General features: G+C 29.7%; 3 protein-coding genes and 4 non-coding genes across 8 annotated transcripts; 6 read left to right on the forward strand and 1 right to left on the reverse strand.

Annotated features, from left to right (window-relative positions):
* Nucleotides 1-1,792: 1,792 nt before the first annotated feature.
* Nucleotides 1,793-5,473, reverse strand: LOC101212121 (putative caffeoyl-CoA O-methyltransferase At1g67980). The gene is made up of 5 exons (XM_004135269.3): nt 5,307-5,473; nt 4,934-5,022; nt 4,658-4,802; nt 3,740-3,871; nt 1,793-2,254 (listed from the first exon to the last, which is right to left on the reverse strand). The coding sequence occupies exons 1-5, from the start codon at nt 5,358-5,360 to the stop codon at nt 1,970-1,972; spliced, it is 705 nt and encodes a 234-aa protein (XP_004135317.1). The 5' UTR covers nt 5,361-5,473; the 3' UTR covers nt 1,793-1,969.
* Nucleotides 5,474-11,614: 6,141 nt separating this feature from the next.
* Nucleotides 11,615-14,789, forward strand: LOC101211875 (60S ribosomal protein L17-2). The gene is made up of 7 exons (XM_011657260.2): nt 11,615-11,718; nt 11,814-11,850; nt 11,986-12,026; nt 13,676-13,906; nt 13,993-14,095; nt 14,187-14,254; nt 14,347-14,789. Exons 1-7 carry the CDS (start codon nt 11,716-11,718, stop codon nt 14,413-14,415), a joined length of 552 nt encoding a protein of 183 aa, XP_011655562.1. The 5' UTR covers nt 11,615-11,715; the 3' UTR covers nt 14,416-14,789.
* Nucleotides 12,327-12,456, forward strand: LOC116404215. The gene has a single exon (XR_004217150.1). It is a non-coding gene; the product is annotated as a small nucleolar RNA snoR74 (small nucleolar RNA).
* Nucleotides 12,595-12,724, forward strand: LOC116404216. Its single transcript, XR_004217151.1, has one exon. It is a non-coding gene; the product is annotated as a small nucleolar RNA snoR74 (small nucleolar RNA).
* On the forward strand, nt 12,958-13,085 carry LOC116404214. Its single transcript, XR_004217149.1, has one exon. It is a non-coding gene; the product is annotated as a small nucleolar RNA snoR74 (small nucleolar RNA).
* LOC116404217 lies at nt 13,246-13,373 on the forward strand. Its single transcript, XR_004217152.1, has one exon. It is a non-coding gene; the product is annotated as a small nucleolar RNA snoR74 (small nucleolar RNA).
* Nucleotides 14,790-15,947: 1,158 nt separating the features above from the next.
* Nucleotides 15,948-16,817, forward strand: LOC101211317 (probable signal peptidase complex subunit 1). Of its 2 annotated transcripts, XM_031885354.1 has the most exons (3): nt 15,948-16,104; nt 16,179-16,211; nt 16,335-16,817. In XM_031885354.1, exon 3 carries the CDS (start codon nt 16,335-16,337, stop codon nt 16,614-16,616), a length of 282 nt encoding a protein of 93 aa, XP_031741214.1. In that variant the 5' UTR covers nt 15,948-16,104; nt 16,179-16,211; the 3' UTR covers nt 16,617-16,817. The 2 variants fall into 2 exon arrangements, with proteins under 2 accessions (XP_031741214.1, XP_004135313.1); XM_004135265.3 differs by lacking the exon at nt 16,179-16,211 and having other exon boundaries at nt 15,949-16,104.
* Nucleotides 16,818-17,652: the final 835 nt, after the last annotated feature.

A 17,652-nucleotide genomic window follows, 5' to 3' on the forward strand; every position in this document is an offset into this window, starting at 1 on the left:
AAACCCCTCGAAAATTTCAAGAGTATCCTTAAATTTAATTATAAATATATATATCCTTACAATTAGAATCAACAAATTGTCAATAGTTTTTAGTTCTCTGCTTTATTTCCCCTCTTCTTTCCGTACAACTTTTTTTTGGCTTGGCATTATTTGGAACGAAGACTCACATGACCTCATACTTAAGTAATTTGACTGTTGTTCTGGTCGATTGTTGGTCAACATCTCTGAGTGAATGAATGACTGATCTTGCCAACGTGTAACCATATATGTTGGACTATTTTACGTAACATCCTTACTTTGTGGTTTGTAAGTATTGAATGATTGAAAGTTATATCGTACAAATTATTGATTGAAGTTCTGTCTTGATTGAAAGTATATTGAAAGAGTAGTGTTTTAAAAAAGTATGAAAGTTCTATTTATAAGGGTGTTGAACAAGTTTCGCCTTCTTCTACCCTCAGTATTTGTTTTGTTATAGTGCTCCACCCTCATGTCTATGAGGCTCACCTTCTTGTATTGTTGTATAGTCTAAGAGTCAGGTCTACTGTGACAACAATAACTAACTCAAATTAAGACGCAGAACTTATATTTTAATAACAATGGAGAAGACACCATTAAAAGCTTCCATCACTTTTGCTGAGACCTTGGTCCATAGAATAAGAATGTGTCAGAGGGTTCATTTTCTCTCATCAAAAGAAGAGTGACACCTTTAGGTTTTGGAATGCCACGAACAATTTGATCAGATGAGGAAGAACATGAGCCAACTTGGTTTCTTGGAGAATAGGAGTATAGAATTCAAAGCTTTAACTGGTAACATTCTAAAATCTCTTCTTAGTTTTTTATAAATGTGAATTAACTTCTGATATTTTGCTCTCTGCTTTTCATCTATGTTAATAGAGGCATTTGGGCAACGACTCATGAAGTTGCACATTTACTAAGAAACTCTATCTTCCCCTCTTTCTCTAAACAACTTTGCACTCCAAATACAAATTTCTTTAACACCAAATTTTAAAATTCAACTTAGTGCCTCAAGCACCACTTAATATTTTTATTCAACTTTATGTTAGAATTGTTCATTTCTTCCTTGACGATCTGAGAGGAAGTGAGAAGGAGGGATGGTTATGACTTAATATAACAACTAAAACTAATTGCGTCCTACAAATCTTTCACCTAGTTTGTCCTTAGAGGATATTAAGAGTATATTAGTAAATAGTTAAGTAGTTTGTTAGTGAAGTTTGATCATACATGTAGTGGGTCGAGAAGAAGCTAGGGGGGATGTTCGACATTTGGTGAGTGAATTAGGGTTTATTAGCGATCTCAATATCAAGAGCGTCTATGTATTTTGAACACTTGGTTTATCTTGTATTTCCATTATCTTTTATATTTTAACATATACAAGTCCTATCACATTCTAAATACTAATTGTTTTCACATTCCTTAGGTTCTTTGTTCCTGAACAAAGTTCAACTAGATTTAAGTTTTAGAATAAATTGAAATGAGAAAGATGTTTTTTACTTTATGGTTTGATAATAAATAAAATATTAAAATGACCAATATCAAAATTAAATGGCATAGTCTCAATTTGTGAGTTTCAATAATTGGTCCATATGCTTTACACTTCTTTCTCAATTTGTCACTACACCTTTTCAAACTAAATTTAATATATGTGTAAAAAAGTTGTAGCAAGTGATAACGATAGCAGTAAAGATGTCAAATTTACAATTACCGTTGCATCCTTACTTTTCAAGCAATAGCAGTAAAGTGTCAAGTTAAACATTTTTAATAAGAACATTAGTGTAGCTGCAATGATAAAATACGATTAAACGATTCAATTTGACAATCAACATGCGTTTGTTGATTACAAGTAGACCTCCAAATGTTAATACGATTGAAAAACACAACGAAATACACAAAATTATCAGATATTGTCCATATTTTTCTTTATAACCATAAAAAGGAAAGATGACGTAAATTATTTGATGCGCCTGCAGAGAGTGACACCATCTCCAATGGAGAGGAGAGCTATTTCCACCCGTGAATCCTTTACTAGAAAAGCATTAAACCGTTGTATATGAACTTTGGACTCCCTCAAATGTTCATCGACCTCGTTGTCACTTAGTGCAACTGATCCAAACCACAATGTGTTATCGTAGGCTATTACTCCGCCTACCTTCACCAATTTTAGAAGCAACTCGTGATATTCTATGTACTCTGATTTCATTGCATCAACAAATGCAAAATCAAAATCCTTTTTGCCCTGTTTCAAACAGACAATAGTATCATATTTGGTTAACATACAATAGTATCATATTTGTTTGATAAAAAGTAAATTAATTTCCATCAAACTATTATCCATTAATTTGTAAACTAGTAATTATAAGATGTATCATTCTAAATACTAGAGGTGTTTGTGGATTGAGTTTGGTTTAAATATTTTAGATCCAACTCAAATTTTTTATTGTATATTTCTTTAACTTTAACCCAAATTTAACGAAGAGTCTAGCCTAAGTTGAGTTGGTTTCGGCAAGTGACCTCTCATCGTTTAGGTTTTTTTTTTCCTATTAGATATATGACTATTCTAAATTATTTATCCAACTTTTTGCTAGTCTTCTTTTATTTTAGGCTAAATTAAAAAAAAAAAACATAGACTTTGTTGTTTGTGTAAAAAAAACACCTATATACTTTCAAAGTTCAAAGAATGTCCATAAATTTTAAAAAATATTCAAAAGTACATCACGGATAGTTTTTAGTTTTTGAGGTAAACCGTGTTAAAGTTTTATTTTAAAAACCTCAATTATTAAAAAATTTCCTAACTGGGTTTAAAAAGAGTTAAAAAAAATATTCTCATTAATCCAAAATTTATACCAATTTTCTCTCAACCAAAATCAAAATAAAAATTTTTAAGTTAAAACTATAGTTTAAAAAAAATGTAATATACCACACCCAATGACAGATCATAAACATAACTAATTTCAATATTTATTTTTTGTAATCAACATATAAATAATTGTCAAATATAAAAATGTATTTGACTATTATCACACAATGATAGTTTGAAATATCTATCAATGTTGGATTTTTTTTTATTATCATTGGTTATTGTTTTAGTATATTTTAAGAAAAATTGTTTCATGGAACTCGGTAAGATTTTGTGAAATTATATGTTTTAACCAAGTTTTCAATTTCGATAGATATTTTTTAAAAAAATATAAAAACATATTTACTGTTTATATTATATTTATACTAGTGTCATTTATCTAAGTTTATGTTTTTGATTCGTGAATTTTTCTACGATGTAATAGAAATATCAATTAACCCTATATCGAATCCATCGAAATGTGAAAATATCTATAAAAATATCAACTTATTGATAAAAATTTAAAACTATAGTTTTAATTTGTTATTTTTATTTTTATTTTAGATGGTAAGAAATTAGATACCGCAATTTTTTAAATTCTCTTAAGTTTAAAGATATTTATGATATTTTTCTATAGTTTAGAATTATTTCTGAAACAAAAATTTATTTTTTTTATCATTTATTCAGGGATATTTTATTTTTTTATAATTTCTCTTTTATTTTTATTTTTATGAAGTGCGATACTGTATGCTTCCACTTTATTTCCAAAAAAAAAGTAAAAAATAAAACATTTCTTAGAATTTCACTCTATTTTTATAAATAGTTTAAACATTTTTGTTACTTTTTAAAATGCTGAATCTAAAAGAAAGAAAAAAAGGAACTTACATCATTGAGAAGGTTATTGAGGGCAACCAAAGCCTTGGATTCCACAAAATTGATCTTGTGGTCAACTCCTGCCTTTCTTATAAATGGCAAACCAAATTCGAATGGTTTTCTATCCATATCAATTGCCGTTATCTACACATTCCATATATACACACCACACAAATTAATTAAATAACCTTTCAAATTCATATTCAACCTTCTAACTATTAACATATTATTAACAAATCCCTTGTTTTTTAAAAATTTGTTTACCATCTAATCCAATACATGAAAATCTAGAAAGTTGAAGTTCATACATACACATAACAGTTTATTACTTTGTATCATCTTAATTTTAAAACTAACCATATTTATTTAAAACTTTGTTTGTTTTTTAAATTTGTCTTAAAACACTTAAATTATAGACAACTAAACGAAAATAGATTTACAAGCTTAATAAAAAGAATGGTTAGCATATCGGACTTTAGTGATTATATATTTTTATGTCTAACTATTTTGATTTAAAAAAAAATGTTTAAAATACACTCTAAGTATATAGATGTTTTTAAATATATACATATAAAAAATAGTAAAATTTATGGAAGTATGTTTTAGTCAATTTAAACTTCTTGCTATGTTGGGTAAATAAGTCAATTTTTTTATTATTCATGAGATTTTTTAAAAATAATAACTATTTTGATGGGTTGTCAAATAATTTATTTGTTTTGAAGTACTTATTTCTATAATTACACAATTAAAAAATTATTGAAACTAATTATTGCAAGGAGAAAAAATGATAAAAGTACAAACATGTAAAATTGTACAACAAGAAACTTTCTTGTTCAAGATGATGATAGAAGATAATATAATCAACAAATTAATTAATTAGATTAGCTGAAGATTAATTAAGGGGGAAACTAATTAGGCCCTAACACTAACCCGGCCATCGGCGGGCAATGCAAGCGCCGTTGTGAGGAGCGAATAGCCAGTGTACACGCCGACCTCTATCGTTTTCTTTGCATTCATCAATTTCAAAAGCATTGATAGAAACAATCCTTCATCCACCGGTACATTCATCACACTCCTGCAACTCAATCCCCAGAATTACTGATCTAAACTACTAATCACTCTGTTGATCTTACATGATTATCCGACTTAATCCGTATATCCAAAATCGAATCGAACTACCTAATGAAGAGTCAGAATTAAACTCACCCGGACTTATCAAATTTATTGAACGTCGATTCCCTGAGTTCCTTCAACTGTTCGTGCTCCCTCGGATAGGCGTTGGCTTTCAGAATATACTGCAATAAAATCAAACAATCAATCAATCATTCAAATTCTTACGTTTCAACTTCGCAATTAACCTAATTCATCCATTTCTTCAAAAACTCAACAATCTGTAGCGTAATCGCGAGTAATCAACGTAGTCAGATTTCAAGGATTTAGGTTATTTAAAAATCTGTAGCGAATAGGTAAGTAATTAACGCAATCAAGACGCGGTGTATGGAATAATATTAATTAGTTCAGGAATCGGAGTGAAACAAAGAACGGAGTTGAGATTGGAATTTAATTAGTATGAACGCACCTGGAGAAGAGCGGTGCTCTTGAGGATGTTCTTGTCGGAGTGATAGTTTGCCATTATTTGGTTGAACTGAAACGAAGGTGGTTGGATTGGATGCTTGGAATGAAGGCGTGAGAGGATTTCGGGCAAATGTGTTGTGCGTTAAGTATTGTGTAGAAGAGGCTTTAAGTAGGGGAATGTGGGCATTGGATAAACATTAGTGGATGGAGCTCTGTATTACTTTTTAGCTTAACCATTACGCATTCCCTTTAGAAATGTATTTTCAAAAAACTAATTTTAAACGTGTTCGAGTCCACTTCTGAACTTTTATAGGACTTTTTGGGGAAAAATAGTTCCCAGTTAGTCAAAAAGAAAAATTCTCATTTGCTAGGTTATTCATTTTATTATTTAGCATTGTTTATTATTTTTTTGTCCAAACTAAAATGATTTATAGTTAATTTTTATAAATATAATATATCGAATGATTTATAGTTAATTTTTATAAATATAATATATCGACAAAATATTTACGGTTAAATAAAAAAGAGACGAAGTTAAAACATTTTTTAAAAATATTGTAGATTTTTCTTTCTTTTATTGTCTTTCTTATCTTCTTAGGTGGTTTTTTCACTTTTCAACATTGTCTATTTTCTTATATTCTTCTTGCCATTTTTTATTTTTAAATAATAAATTTTTTCTTTTATATTTGGTTCAAGATCTTGAACAATTTAGATTGACAAACCAAATTTGAACGATGATAGAACAGATAATAGCCAAAGAACTCTTGAAAAGAAAAAAATTCATTCCAAATCTAAACAATCTTGGTACAGTGTTTACAAATGGATTTGGTATTTTTTCATTGCAAGTATGTGCACTTTTTTTTCGTTTTCAAAATTGTTCTATATCATGTAAATATTAGACTCATTTGTTATGTTTTTTTAAAAAAACTCTATATTATAATAAACAAAATTGAAATAATATAATCAAACACAAATTATTGTTATCTGCATTATTCTAATATTATATATAATAACTAACAACGACGGTTATGAAGTTGTAAATATAAGAAGTTTGATAAAGTATAAAATTGATGTCTTTTTAGTTATAAAACTCACGTACTTGTCCAACTAAACTAAAAAGATTAACGACTTCAAACTTTCCAACTCCTTACCTTAAACACGTACTAAATATTTCATTCATTTCTTTTATAAAAAATATATGATTAAAAATTACTTTATATAAAAACAATTAAGAAATTAATGTATCACATATCACTCATGCATCTCAACGATATGATCATGATTTCGTTACCGGATAAATTATCATTATAATTTTATTTGAAATATTTGAATTCATATTTTATGGGTGTGTGATGATACCATTACAAACAAACATATGCATATACTTGGATCTGTAGGCCACGCCACTCCAAAAAGAAGTTAAAAAATCTTTGTTTTTTAAACGAAAACAAAAGCTCATTCACGTGAATTGTAAGTTGTAACAAACAAATCAAAGTATTCATAGGTTGCATCCACATCCCTTCCATCAACTCATCATTCACAAAGTATTGTTCAAAATTATACATAATAGTACATGCAAATAAAATATATATATGTCCCTATGTAATATGAAAAAACTAAATATACATCCATATTTCATATTACACATACCAATATATATATATATATATATATATATATATATATATATATATACGGACGAATTTAGTATAGGTTACGGAACTCGAGTTCCCTAAACTTTATCGTTTTTATATAATACGTATAAAGAAAACGAATTAACGTTTAATATTGGTAAATAGCTTAGTGGAGTTTTTTTTTTAGATTTTTATTTTTTTTCTAAATTACAACTCAAAGTCTTTTGTGAATATATTCTGTTTGATCTGTCACTGTATATATAATTGTCACACAATTAAAAGATTTGTATAGGAGAATAATTTTCTTTTTTGGGACATGTTAAGAATGAAGTATGCATTTGGTATTTCAATTTTATATTAGTACTGATTCAAAATGCACTTTAGGTATAAACATTTAGTGTATTGATATTATACCGCCGTTTGTTCAAAATGCAACGTCAAAGTATTACATTGGTGTATAAGTAGTTATTTGACACATTCAAAATTCATTTTAAGTTTTAGATGAAAAATAGGCTAAGTTAAAAGAATTAAAAATTAATATAAGAAAACTCAGAATTCCTACTAATTTATTATTTATTTCATACTACATTGAGAAGAAGAAAAAACTAATAAATGATAAATGGTGTGTTTAGATTACATTTTTAAATGTTTAATGGATAAAATAAGTTATTTTTAAAAAAAATTAAAGTATTTGGATTACATTTTCAAATGTTTAATTTATAAAATAAGTTATCTTTAAAAAAAAATCAAAGTGTTTGAAAGCCACTAAAGGTATTTTAAGCAATTTGTCGGAAAAATAATTTAAATAAAAATGAATTGGTTGAGAAACTTTTTTTTTTTAATTCAATCCGAACAGACCCAATGTTGTAAGTGTCGGAAAATAATCATTTTTATAGTGTTTAGGAGAAAGTTACACAATTTGCATTCCTAAAAATATTTATATTATATAGACAAATTTTGAAAAGAAAAAAGTCAACAACATGAAATAACAAAAATACCTCCGATCATATGTTCGAAAAAACGATCTTGATACATGATTCTTATACCAAATCTAAACATGTCAGTACACATATTGTACAAAATCTAACTAATATTTGTATCCTAAAAAATAAGAAAAATGACAATATTTTATAATAAATATAATAATAATATATATATATTAAAAAATGATGCAATATATTAAAAAAAACAAATGTAAAAATCGACATGAGTTTAGCTCAACTAACACCTATATATTGAAGAGATTCTGAATTCAAATCCTCATCAACCATTTATTACAATAACGTTCCAAAAAACAAAAAGACAAATGTGAAATTTATGAAGGAGACTTCATTCCTTTTATATATATATTTAATCTAACCTTTATTTTAAGCAGTAATAATAACTAATAAGCAAAAGTAATTCAAAAGTTTTATTGAATAAAATAATTAAATTGAGTAAATAAATTGGTTGTTTTTTTATTTAATGCAGATTTAATACTACCTACAGCAAAAGAGGATAATTTAGTTTTAAAATATTTTGTAAGAATCAAAATATAATATATATATAGTTTAGTATAGATATAATATAGTATAGACATAGATATGATAGCCATAAATATAAATAGTATAGATCATTTAGTCAAAACATGCACAATAAGTCTTAAACATGGAGGTTTATTTTAAATATGGTAAAGTTATGTACAACTTCAATAACATTTCGTAAGAGATGATAAAAACAGTGCAAAGAAAAGTATAGTTTGAATTCCACCGGCTTATCTATGAGTAATTATTTAATCAATATGGTATGCTAACAAATTTGACACGCTATCTTAATATCAAATTTGTCAACCTTAAAACGTGTTTGAATCAACCTTCTTATGTATATTTAAATAAGTGATCGTAAGTGTAAAAAGATAATTTATTTATTTAATACGTTAGTAGAAAACGAAGTCATCTCCCGTTACGAGAACTATCTCGTGTATGACTTCTATTATCTTTCAAATTTTTAGAAATGACGTCGTTGCTCAATGCTAATGGTCGAGCAATATCACTCCACCTTCATTAACCAATTTTAAAAGTAACTCGTGATATTTAATATACTTAGCTTTGTTTGCATCCACTTATTCAAAATCATGCTCTCCTTCTTTCGGGAGTTAAAAAAAAACGCATTGTTTCATTTGAATGAACTAAAAACCAAAGAAATACCATATTACTTCACAGTGGAATAGTGTATTTATATGGACTAAAAAATGATTAATTTCCAAGTATTATTATTGATTTGATTGATTTAATAAAACTGTAACAAGTATATTTGAGACTGATAGTTGAAGTATTGATTTTAGAGAAAAATATACAATTGTTTTGTAAAATTGATTTCTAAACAGTGTTTGGTAACAATTATTAAAATTGACTCTTAATCGTTGGATTTGATACTAAAAATGATTTTAAAAGTTAAAACTATCAAATTACTAGAAATAGTATTTTGGGTATTTAAAAAACTATATAAAACATGGTGGAAATTGTTGGCTTTTTGGCCCTTAATCTCAAATTAATTTGTTTTAATTATTCAATTAATTTATGTTTTGATGATAACAAATCTGATTTTTTTTTATTGACAATTTTATTAATTTGAATAGACCATATCGTAGAGCTTGGAAAAATGATTCTAACGCCTCTTGAATCACCCAAATCGAAGTTCAAATGAAGAAAATATTGCTAAAAGAAGCTTAACGAAAAAAATACCCGAGATGGTGACGTGGTGACCAAGTATTCAATTTGAACCAATTAGAGAAAGTCACTTGGAGCAATGAAGAAGTAACAAATGTGGCTTTTTGTTATGTTTTATTGGCTTTTATAAAGAAAATGAATTTAAAAGAAAAATTATTTTAATATTATTATTTTTTCTTGTGTCTAACGGCTAGTTTTTTTAAAAGAGCGTGAAGTTGCTTTATTGATTTCTTTTTAAACAAAATATTTTGAAAAGACATATTATTATATTATTATTTGTATTGTGTCTAACGGCTAATTAAGTTTAAATCTCAACCATTCATTTTTCTTTTACTTATATCTAATGACCCAAATGATTTTGAATTTATCTTTCCTCTCTTTTTAAATACTTCACATTTACACAAGATCACAAGAATCTTTATAATAATCCTCAAGCAAAAAGCCAACATTGTTATTCTCTCTAAAGCTTCCAATTTTTATTCTTTTCATCTTATTCTTGAGAGCTTCTTATTATATTGTGAGGATTAAATTTGTGAGCTTCAAATTGTATACTCACTCTTTTAGAGAGTTTTCTTTTGTGTGATTTAAAAATTTCAACATATTGTAACGGTTGGATCCTAACCCGTGGAAAGGATCAGGTTTGCTCTTGAACCCGAAAAAGGAGCAAGAATCGGTTCGGCTCAAATCCGTGGAAAGAGTCCAAAGAAGATTTTCAATCAAAATCCCAAGGGGTGCTTGGGAAAGTGGATGTAGGTTGAGTTTAACCGAACCACTATAAAATTACGGTGTCTTCTTCTCTAACTCTTTTCTAATTATTTTTTAATTTAATTTTAGTTACATATTCTTATTGGTTGAGTTTGATTGCATACTTCCATTCATATCTTTTTATCAATCTTGTTATTTAACAAAGTTTACAAAGTTCTTTATTTAAATTTTAGAAAATATCTAATTAGTTGATTTTACTTTTTATTTGTCAAAAAGTTTATTTAAACCCTATTCACCCCTCTAGGGTTGCCATACCGATCCAACAGAAATTTCCCACGGATCATTTTTCCACGATCACTAAAGAGGCCATGATTCAAAGATTATTTTGAGTTATTTCTTATTTTTCTACAATTACTGTTTTTAGGTCGTCAAACACCATATTTGTTGTGCCAAAGTGATTTTGGACAGTAAAAAATAACTACCAAATACATTTTCAAACACCTTTGAGATTAATTAACACTCAAAACTAGAGCGAACGCAACAACAATGGTCATATTGAAATATGGTATGAATTGAGAAGTGTGGTGCGATGAGTGGTGTTCTTCTTGATAAGGAGATTGTCTAAAATAAAATCAAACAACCTACATTTTTTTTTAAAAAATCAATAAATCAGGTAATTGATATTTACATGCAAATGGTGAAATTAGCGTAACAATGACGCATACATGGTGTCGTTCACATTCGTTTATGCTATTGCTCGTTTTGATTGTTGTTTTTGTTGTTCATTCTCAACTTTCACTCCATTTATTGTAAATTTAAACAACACTTAAATATATTTTTTCTTTATTACTTTCTCATCTTTACCACTTCAACTCTCTCAACATAATCGTGGTAAAAAACAAGTAACATGAATGAAAGCAAGAATAAGTGTCTAATAATATTTAGTAACAATAAAAGTGAACAAAGATGATAAAATATGAAGGATTTTACTCAACTTAAAAATAGACGGTACTTATTTGAAAATGTAAAAACGAATAAAGGAAGAAAAATTGAAGTATATATTGGAAACTGAACATTTAAAAAAACCCATACATTGAATATCATATATTATTGCTCACGAGCTTAACTCAATTAAGCTCAATTGAGATATGTACATGTCAAGAATAATATATATATATATAAAATTTAAAATTAATAGGAATAGTAATAAATAAAAAAATAAGTGGGCTTGCTAAACCCGGCCCAATTAGAAGGCCCACTACTACACAACTAGGGTTTCTGTTTCCATAAAGGTTGAAACTCTTCTCCCCCATTGTTCTGCTCGCAGGAGGGTCTCAAGTTTTGTAGAGAACTAGCATCCGCCGCCATGGTATAATGCATCTCTTAGTATCTATGCATGGTTATGATTTTTCGATACTAGCCAAGTATCTGAATTCTGTTTGATGTTCATTGTCTTCTTAACAGGTTAAGTACTCAAGGGAGCCGGATAACCCCACCAAGTGTAAGTTTGATCGTATTCTTGTTCGTGTTACGTTGATTATTCGCTATGTATTTAGTTTATTTTTCACTATTTCTGAAGCGTTGGAGTAATGTAAGAAGTGGGTAATCTGATACTTGTTTTTTTATTTCTGCTCAGCCTGCAAAGCGCGAGGATCTGACCTCAGAGTCCATTTTAAGGTAGCGTAGCAGCTCAACGTGTTTTCTCCCTTCATTGTTTTTCTCACAACGTTTTTAGTTTTTTATTACGTTGTTATTTTATTGCACACTCCTGTGAAATATTATGCTCTACGAGGTCTGGCGTATTGTTTTAAAATTTGCTTCATTGAGATTAATCATTTGGAAAAATTTTGTGGTTGCTAGTTTTCGAATCTGAGTAATGCCTTACATGGTATTCTTAATTTTGCAATGATATAATATGATATGATGTTATTGTATTGATGGTCTGAACATACATGATTGCCTGTGAACAACCTGATGAAAAAAGCAGGGCTCTGTTGCCTATTTTGTGAATAGTGCTCTCGTAAACTTCAGGAAAACTGAATGTATCGTTATTGGGTGAACCTCTGTATAGATAATAGCTGAAGGTTCAGTAAATGATGCAACATACTCTTTGTAGTTATGTGTCATAATATATATTTGGTTGATAATTTTTTGATTGTGTAAGCTAAATATACTAATTTGCACTAATGTAACTTGGTATTGAGGATGTGGTGATTGTCTGAGATGTCCCGTTATCAACCTGATGAAAAAAGCAGCGCTCTATTGCCTATTTTATGAATAGTGCTCTCGTAAATGTCAGGGAAACTGATTGTATTGTTATTGGGTGAACCTCTGTGGAACTGATTGCTGAAGGTTCAGTAAATGATGCTACATTTTTTTCTTCATATAATCTATAAGTTAATATAAAGAAAGATAAATGGTCCTTTGAGGTACATCAATTGCCGATGGGCCCTATCTTGTTTAACTCAAAGAACATGGTCAACTTTATTAATGATTTATTTTTAGAATAACAATTCGTTAGTAAATGGTATTCTATTCTACTTTTACATAATATGTGGAAACTGTTATACATTTAGTGCATTAGATTATGATTTTCTGTATCCTGATGAAAAAAGCAGGGCTTTGTTGCCTTTTGTGGATAAGGCTCTCGTAAACTTCAGGAAAACTAAGTGCATTGTTATTGGGTGAACCAATGTAGATTTAGTTGCTTATGGTTCAGTAAATGATGCTACATTTCTATAGATTGAATGCATAAAAAGAAGAGTGACTTTTGTAGATGGAGCATTACATTTTCACTCTTTATCAGATTTCGTTTGCAAATGTTCAGATGTTAATGTTATTGTTTCATTTACTTAGAATTATATGAATGGTCCAGTCGTGATTATAATACCTGATTAAAAAAGCAGGGTTCTGTTTCCTTTTGTGAATGGGGTCCTCGTTAAGTTCAGGGAAAATGAATGCATTGTTATTGGGTGAACCTCTGTAAAGTTAGTTGCTAAAGGTTCAGTAAATGATGCTACATGAAAATAATATACAGCTTAGTGTGACACAAGTGGTTCAAAGTCCAACTGGTAACACTCCCATCTTAGATTGAAAGTTTTTTATTATAAAAGATTCAGTCTGTCTCTGGTGATTGAATTGATTTACAAATGTCCTTGAAATATTCTTTTCAAGGCATGGCTCTGTCTTAGGGTTCAATCATAAAATTCCTGTTCTTGTGTATTTATGGATTTTTTTACAGTTTTATTGAGCATGAATAAATGGATCCGTATTTCATTCCTGTGCAGCATTATTTACTGTATCCACTATGTTTTTTATGTTTGCAGAATACACGTGAGACTGCTCATGCCCTCAGAAAGTTGCCTTTGGCCAAGGCAAAAAGATACTTAGAGGATGTTCTTGCCCACAAGCAGGCTATACCATTTCGACGTTTTTGTGGAGGTGTTGGACGAACTGCTCAGGCCAAAAATAGGCATTCAAATGGACAAGGACGCTGGCCTGTTAAATCTGCGAAATTTATTTTAGATCTTCTTAAGAATGCTGAGAGTAATGCCGAAGTACGTATTTTACTCACACATCCTAGTCGCCTTTTGGTTATTTTTTAATTTCTCCTTAATTCGAACAATGCTGTGCCTCCATTTAGGTTAAAGGACTGGATGTTGATTCTCTCATCGTATCCCACATTCAAGTGAACCAAGCTCAAAAGCAAAGACGTCGCACATACCGTGCCCACGGAAGAATTAACCGTATGCTTCTCAATATCTCAAATATAAATCTTATCATTTCTGATTAGATCATTACACATCCAATATGGATTTTGATCATTTTGTTTTGCAGCCTACATGTCATCTCCATGCCACATCGAGCTTATTTTGTCAGAAAAGGAAGAACCTGTTAAGAAAGAGGTAAACTCTAGACTTTAAAATTTAATGGCATCTATGTTGTGTGTTTTGTTAAGGGCTTCTCCTTGAATTCTTTTTTTCCATTCTGGTGGCAGCCTGAGACCCAATTGGCAACGAGTAAATCCAAGAAATCTCAAGCCCTCCGCAGTGGTGCTTCATCTTGATCAATATTATTGCTGCATTAAGTGTTCTTTTTTTTTTCTTTTTTTTTTTTCCTTTTAAAAGATTCGTTTCTTTGATCATTATAGAATGAGTTTGTTACGAATCCCTTGCCCCCAACTTTGTAGTTTATTATCAAATCTCATCGATCATGTTTTATTTGTTAGGAATCATTTCCAAATTTTGGATTTTCGTTCCTTTTAAGCAATAGAGCTTATACAACGAAACTTTCTTTCACTCTCCCCTCTGTTGGTTCACGTTTGCTTTAGGTAATTGTGGTTCAAAACGTGAATGATGATTTTGTTGTCATAACTATTTTTTTTGGTTGTATTTGAAGATTATTGTCATAATTTTCAACAGTTCATAGTCGAATTGTAAATTTACTTTGGCTCAATTTCTGATTCAGTTGTGTCAATGGTAATTTAGAGATATAAAACGAGTAAGACCATTTATGAACCGAATGTCCATAATATATATTTTTTCAAATACGAGGGTTGGGTGCAGTGTCGGACTTACATTAGCAGCTTTCAATATCACTGAGCAAGCTAGATTCAATTTAACAATTTGTATGGTTTGAATATTCTCACTAGATAAATTGTAATTTTACAATGTGATTGATATGTACAAAAACATAAATTACAATAACATTTAATGAAAATTTCCAATGACCTTTTGCTTTAACGCTTGGAAGGTTAAAAGTCTGCAATTTTTGGATTCAATGACACCATGTCTCAAAAATCTCAACTTTAGCCAATACGGGACTTTAGGTATATTAATCATACATTTGTTTTTACTTAGAATATTGTTAATAAAGAACTTCTTTGAGAAATTGGATGAGATCGTTGATAGTACACATATATTAAACTTTTCAGCTCCATGAACAAAGGTTGGGAAACTTGTTTTTAGTTTTTTGGTTTTTAAAATAAGTATTTCGTTTTCCTTTTCATTCCTTGCAAATATACCAAGTTGGTGTTATTGCATTTTAATTCACCAAAGAGAGTAATGTTACGTAAATCATACATTTGTTTTTACTTTCGAGTAAAATAGAAATGGAAACAATGGTTAATATGAGAAGAGAAATTTTTTATTGGTTGACAGTTAACAATAACCACCTAAACAAAATTTTCAATTGATTGCGTTTTGTCTGTAACAAATAACAAGTGAGATTTGAATATTAATTTCGGAGGATGGCCTAATGAACAATGCAAGGCAGTGACACGCACATTAATCATACCTTTCCAAAAGTCTGATTTTGTTTTTCAACCAACATTTTACCCTAATTAATATAGATTTGAAAAATATAAGAAAGGTGAAAGTTTTGTTAGAGGAATAGTAAATATTTTAAATTGCAATGACATATACAAAATTTATGAAAAAGTGTCAGCCTGTTATATGTTATGAACTTTTGTTAGACAAATAGTAAATATTTAAAATTTTTGTTTGTAAATTATTCAAAAGAAAAAGGGAAAATTGTGTTTTGTAACCCACTTTTAGTCATGGTTGGGTCGTGTGGATGTGGGAATTCATCCGACGGCTGAGATTTTACGTGTTAATTCTTCCAAATCAGGACCGGTGAATACATACCGCTCCCCGCTCTTCTTCGGATTCTCGAAAGCAATCGACAAAATCCTCTTTTCTTCCCGCCGATCATTCCCCTCTGGACTACACATCTCCGTCTCCGAATTCCCCAAAAGGTTACTACTCTCCCTCTCTCAATTTTCGAATTCCTTCCTGTTTCATTTGTTTAATTCTAAATCCTTGTTCATAGCGCGCTTAGGATTTTCCGTTTCACCAGGTGTAGGTAGGGATCTTCATTATAGTTAAATCTTTCTATTTGAGTTTTGACTAATCTTTCTTCATTCACGTTCTACGCCACCTTCTGGGTCGGATCTAACGATTATATCCTTATAATTCCATGTGTTAGATGGACTGGCAAGGGCAAAAGCTAGCGGAGCAGTTGATGCAACTTATGTTGGTTGCATTTGCCGTGGTTGCCTTTTTGACTGGCTATGTTATGGGATCATTTAGGTTGATGATCTTGGTTTACGCTGGCGGTGTGTTTCTCACCACATTAATCACTGTTCCGAATTGGCCTTTCTTTAATCGCCACCCTCTCAAGTGGTTGGATCCTAGTTTGGCTGAAAAATACCCTAAGCCGCAACCGCAGGAGCCTGTGGTTTTGAAGAAGAAACCTGCTAAGAAGTAGGTCAGTTTGATTGCTGTTGTTCTTGTATTAACATACACTTTGAACCTTGAATTTTCTAATGTCCCCAAAATGATGATACATACACTCGTTTTATGGATTATAATTTTGAAGGTTTAGAGAATGACAGATCTCTTTAAAAGAGAACCCTTGTGTTTTTTCTGTTATATGGTTATAATAGATTAGATCATAATTGTCTATCTACTCACAATTATAAGCTATTGCTTGTTTGCTGTTTTTTCTTAGTTATTATATCATACATTTGAAGAGCATTTTGAAACTAAACTGAATTAATTCATACACGCGATGAGTTTTGCCTGTACAGATTGTCATCGGCACACCATAATATATTCAAGGGCATTGCAATTTACATTATTGGTGCATTATATGCTATTTCTATGATGTGTTGCTTGATTGTTCTATATGGTAAATGGTGGAATATAGCTTGGCTCTGAAGTCACACTATTGTGAAATTGGGATTATTGCACTCTTTTAGTTGCTTGAGTTTTTTAAGGCATTCTGCAATATGATTTGTGTGAATTTTGAGTTCTTTGGTTTTATCTGGTGACTAACTCCAATGGTTGGAATGGAGGCTGGAAAGTCTTTGGATTCAATCAGGAGATCATGTTTTCATCTCACTTAAACTACATAATTAGAGTAGGAAGGTCTTGTTGGATAACCATTTGATGTTTTAAAATTGAGCTTATAAACACTACTTCCACACATTAATTTGTATGATTTGTTATCCACCCTCTACCTGTGTTATAAAAAAGCAAACCAAGTTTTTAGAACTATAATTTGTTTAGCAATTCAACTATTTCTTTGATAAAAGTGAATACTTTGTTTGAAAAATAGGATGAAAGAAACATAAATTTCAATAACACGAAAAACAAAATTGTTATTGAATAGGTTGTAATAGTTAGTGGCTTTACTGGCCATCAAATGTCATGAGTTGGCCTGGGTGAAAAAAGGAGACATAGTCTCAATAACCAAGAGACAGTGAGTTTAATTCATGGTGGTCACCTACCTATAAATTAAT

The sequence above is a fragment of the Cucumis sativus genome, chromosome 5 (assembly GCF_000004075.3).
Source record: "Cucumis sativus cultivar 9930 chromosome 5, Cucumber_9930_V3, whole genome shotgun sequence".
NCBI lineage: Eukaryota > Viridiplantae > Streptophyta > Magnoliopsida > Cucurbitales > Cucurbitaceae > Cucumis > Cucumis sativus.

Excerpts from the sequence above, each read along its gene's own strand:
- LOC101211317 (XM_031885354.1), top strand. The coding sequence starts at position 16,335 with ATGGACTGGCAAGGGCAAAAGCTAGCGGAGCAGTTGATGCAACTTATG.
- LOC101212121 (XM_004135269.3), bottom strand. The coding sequence starts at position 5,360 with ATGGCAAACTATCACTCCGACAAGAACATCCTCAAGAGCACCGCTCTT. Across the intron at positions 5,023-5,306 it reads AGAGCACCGCTCTTCTCCAG|TATATTCTGAAAGCCAACGC; the intron begins GTGCGTTCATAC and ends ATTTTATTGCAG. Across the intron at positions 3,872-4,657 it reads CATTGCCCGCCGATGGCCGG|ATAACGGCAATTGATATGGA; the intron begins GTTAGTGTTAGG and ends TGGAATGTGTAG.
- LOC101211875 (XM_011657260.2), top strand. Across the intron at positions 12,027-13,675 it reads ACCTCAGAGTCCATTTTAAG|AATACACGTGAGACTGCTCA; the intron begins GTAGCGTAGCAG and ends TTATGTTTGCAG. Across the intron at positions 14,255-14,346 it reads AAGAACCTGTTAAGAAAGAG|CCTGAGACCCAATTGGCAAC; the intron begins GTAAACTCTAGA and ends TTCTGGTGGCAG.